General features: G+C 59.4%; 2 protein-coding genes across 2 annotated transcripts in view; both read right to left on the bottom strand.

Moving 5' to 3' along the window:
* SPRG_21545 (hypothetical protein) overlaps nucleotides 1-1,017 on the bottom strand; it is a gene marked incomplete at both ends in the record, with an annotated part of 2,268 nt that extends 1,251 nt beyond the window's left edge. Inside the window, one exon of the mRNA XM_012355933.1 lies at nucleotides 22-1,017. Coding sequence (XP_012211323.1) covers nucleotides 22-1,017 — 996 coding nt within the window. The remainder of the gene's footprint in view (nucleotides 1-21) is intronic.
* A 582-nt stretch (nucleotides 1,018-1,599) lies between these two features.
* On the bottom strand, nucleotides 1,600-1,962 carry SPRG_15370 (hypothetical protein; the record flags this gene model as incomplete). Its single annotated transcript, XM_012355932.1, has 1 exon — nucleotides 1,600-1,962. A coding segment is annotated over one exon (363 nt), but the record flags the coding sequence as incomplete, so codon positions are not given.
* Between the last annotated feature and the right edge of the window lie 52 nt (nucleotides 1,963-2,014).

The following is a 2,014-nucleotide window of genomic DNA, read 5'->3' as shown; positions in this document are numbered from 1 at the left end:
GTTGTCTTTGGTGCTAAAGACGGGCGCGCCAGACGAGCCGTCGGCAGTATCAAGCAAGTGACCGATCGAGCCCTTTGCCGTGTACTCGAAGTTGGGCATGCAGCTGGCCTTGTCCAAATCCGTGATACTGGGTTCGTCGCCGTTGTACGTCAACGAGAAGCGTTTTGGCCAGCTCTTGGGGTGATGCGCCGTCCAAATGTGCTCTCCGAGTGCGGGGGGCGCGTCGCGGCCTTGGAGGTAGCCGTACTGCGCGAGATCGACACTCGGATTGTCGATCTTGACGAGTGCAAAGTCGAGGAGCTCATCCCAAACAACGAGCTTGACGCTGCTGGCGACGACGGTGCCGGGGCAAGCAGACGCCACCTTGTTCTGCGGGTCCTTGCACGTGCTGCAGCGCGCGTCAAACTCAACTTGGGTGTTGGCGGCGCCCCGCTCGGAGTTGATGCAGTGGCTGTTGGTGAGCATGTGCCCTTCCGAACCAAAGAGCCAGCCCGTGCATCCCCGCCCGCCGCTAAGACGGAGGCGGGCCACGGCACGACTCAATTTATACTTGGCAGGCTCGAGCGCTTCGAGGCACGCCACCGCGCGCGACTCGTCCGAGATACTGCAGACGGTTTCCAGAGGCCCCGACGACGACGGGTCGGGCGTGCCGTGGATCACTTGGTCGACCTCCAACACCGTCGCATTTGCCACCGCATACGTTGGGGCGGTGTAGGCAATGTCCACGCTAGAACACGGGAACGACTCGGTGTAAAAGTCGTTGCGGGTGCCAATGAGCTCCATGCGCTTGGAGCCGTCGGCGCAAGCAAGCGACACCGTCGACGCCGGGGGGAGCGTCAGGACCGTAAAGTGGATGGCGAGGAAACTCGCGCCGTCGCGACGAATGGTGTAGTGGAACGGCGCAGAGCTGTTGGCGCGAAGGTGTAGCGGCACGGGATACCCGATCTCGATGGGCTGCGGACTCGCAGTGATCGCGGCAACGAGCGCACCAACGAGAGCCGCGACGAGCGAGACCATGCCGTCTTTCGTGGAAAAATCAAAAGTGAACTCGTCGGCAATGCGCAAGCAACTGGGTTCAAGGCTGGAATATACTGGGTGCTGGACCTCTTGACACTGTGGATATCTGAGTACGTCGTCAATTCGCTTGATCAGTATGTCGACGTCCGAGGCGGGCGAATACTTTGCGGACAACACCCGACGTGGCGACGTCTTAAGCGAATTATGCGACACGGTGGAATGATCTGAGAATCTGATTTCGGGTCCCTCGTTGAGAGGGGCGATGCGAAACAAGGGCAGCAACCAGTGTGCTGTAAACAGTGCGCTGCAAACGGGGCACAACGATTCGGCTCATCACGCAACTGGATAAAGTACCCAACCGCACGGGCAAATATCAGGACACTCACGTCGCTCGATGTGTGTCCTAAAGTCTAGCTTCAACCATCATTACGCTCGACCACCCCTAGCCCCACGCGCATGTTGTAAGGTAGCAGCTAGACTCAGCTAGACTAGTACGGAACTATTACATTGAAGTATAGCAAGTCTTGATTAGTGTTAGATTGCAATGCTGATATGCAAGTAGTATCCGCCAACCGAGCTGTCTTAGATTTGCGACACGAGCTCGATGCGCTGGTTGTCGTTGCCGGCAATGCACGTCCACATCTGCACGTTGTGGTGCGGGTCCGTCGGGTCCACGTCCAGACACTGCCCGGTATGCGTGGCGTGCTCGACCTTGCCGCCGACCACGCGCCACTTTTGGTTGCCATTCGACGCGTCACAAGTGTACGTGTGCACGCGGAGGCGACCGTCCTGCTTGTAGGCGTCGAGGCACTGGCCGTTGCTGACCGCCTTGATCTGCTGCGTCGACGCGTCGACCTCGAAGAGCTCGTTGACGTTGAACACTTGGCCGTTGGCGTACACGCCCGCGTTCCACTCGGAGAGGTAGAGACCCTTGGGCGTCCGGAGCTTGACGAACGACCGGACGGGGCCGTCGCATGCCGTCGAGAAGCGTTGACGG

The sequence above is a fragment of the Saprolegnia parasitica genome, assembly GCF_000151545.1.
Source record: "Saprolegnia parasitica CBS 223.65 unplaced genomic scaffold supercont2.335, whole genome shotgun sequence".
Lineage (NCBI taxonomy): Eukaryota > Oomycota > Saprolegniomycetes > Saprolegniales > Saprolegniaceae > Saprolegnia > Saprolegnia parasitica.
This window is presented reverse-complemented; position numbering and strand designations above follow the sequence as displayed.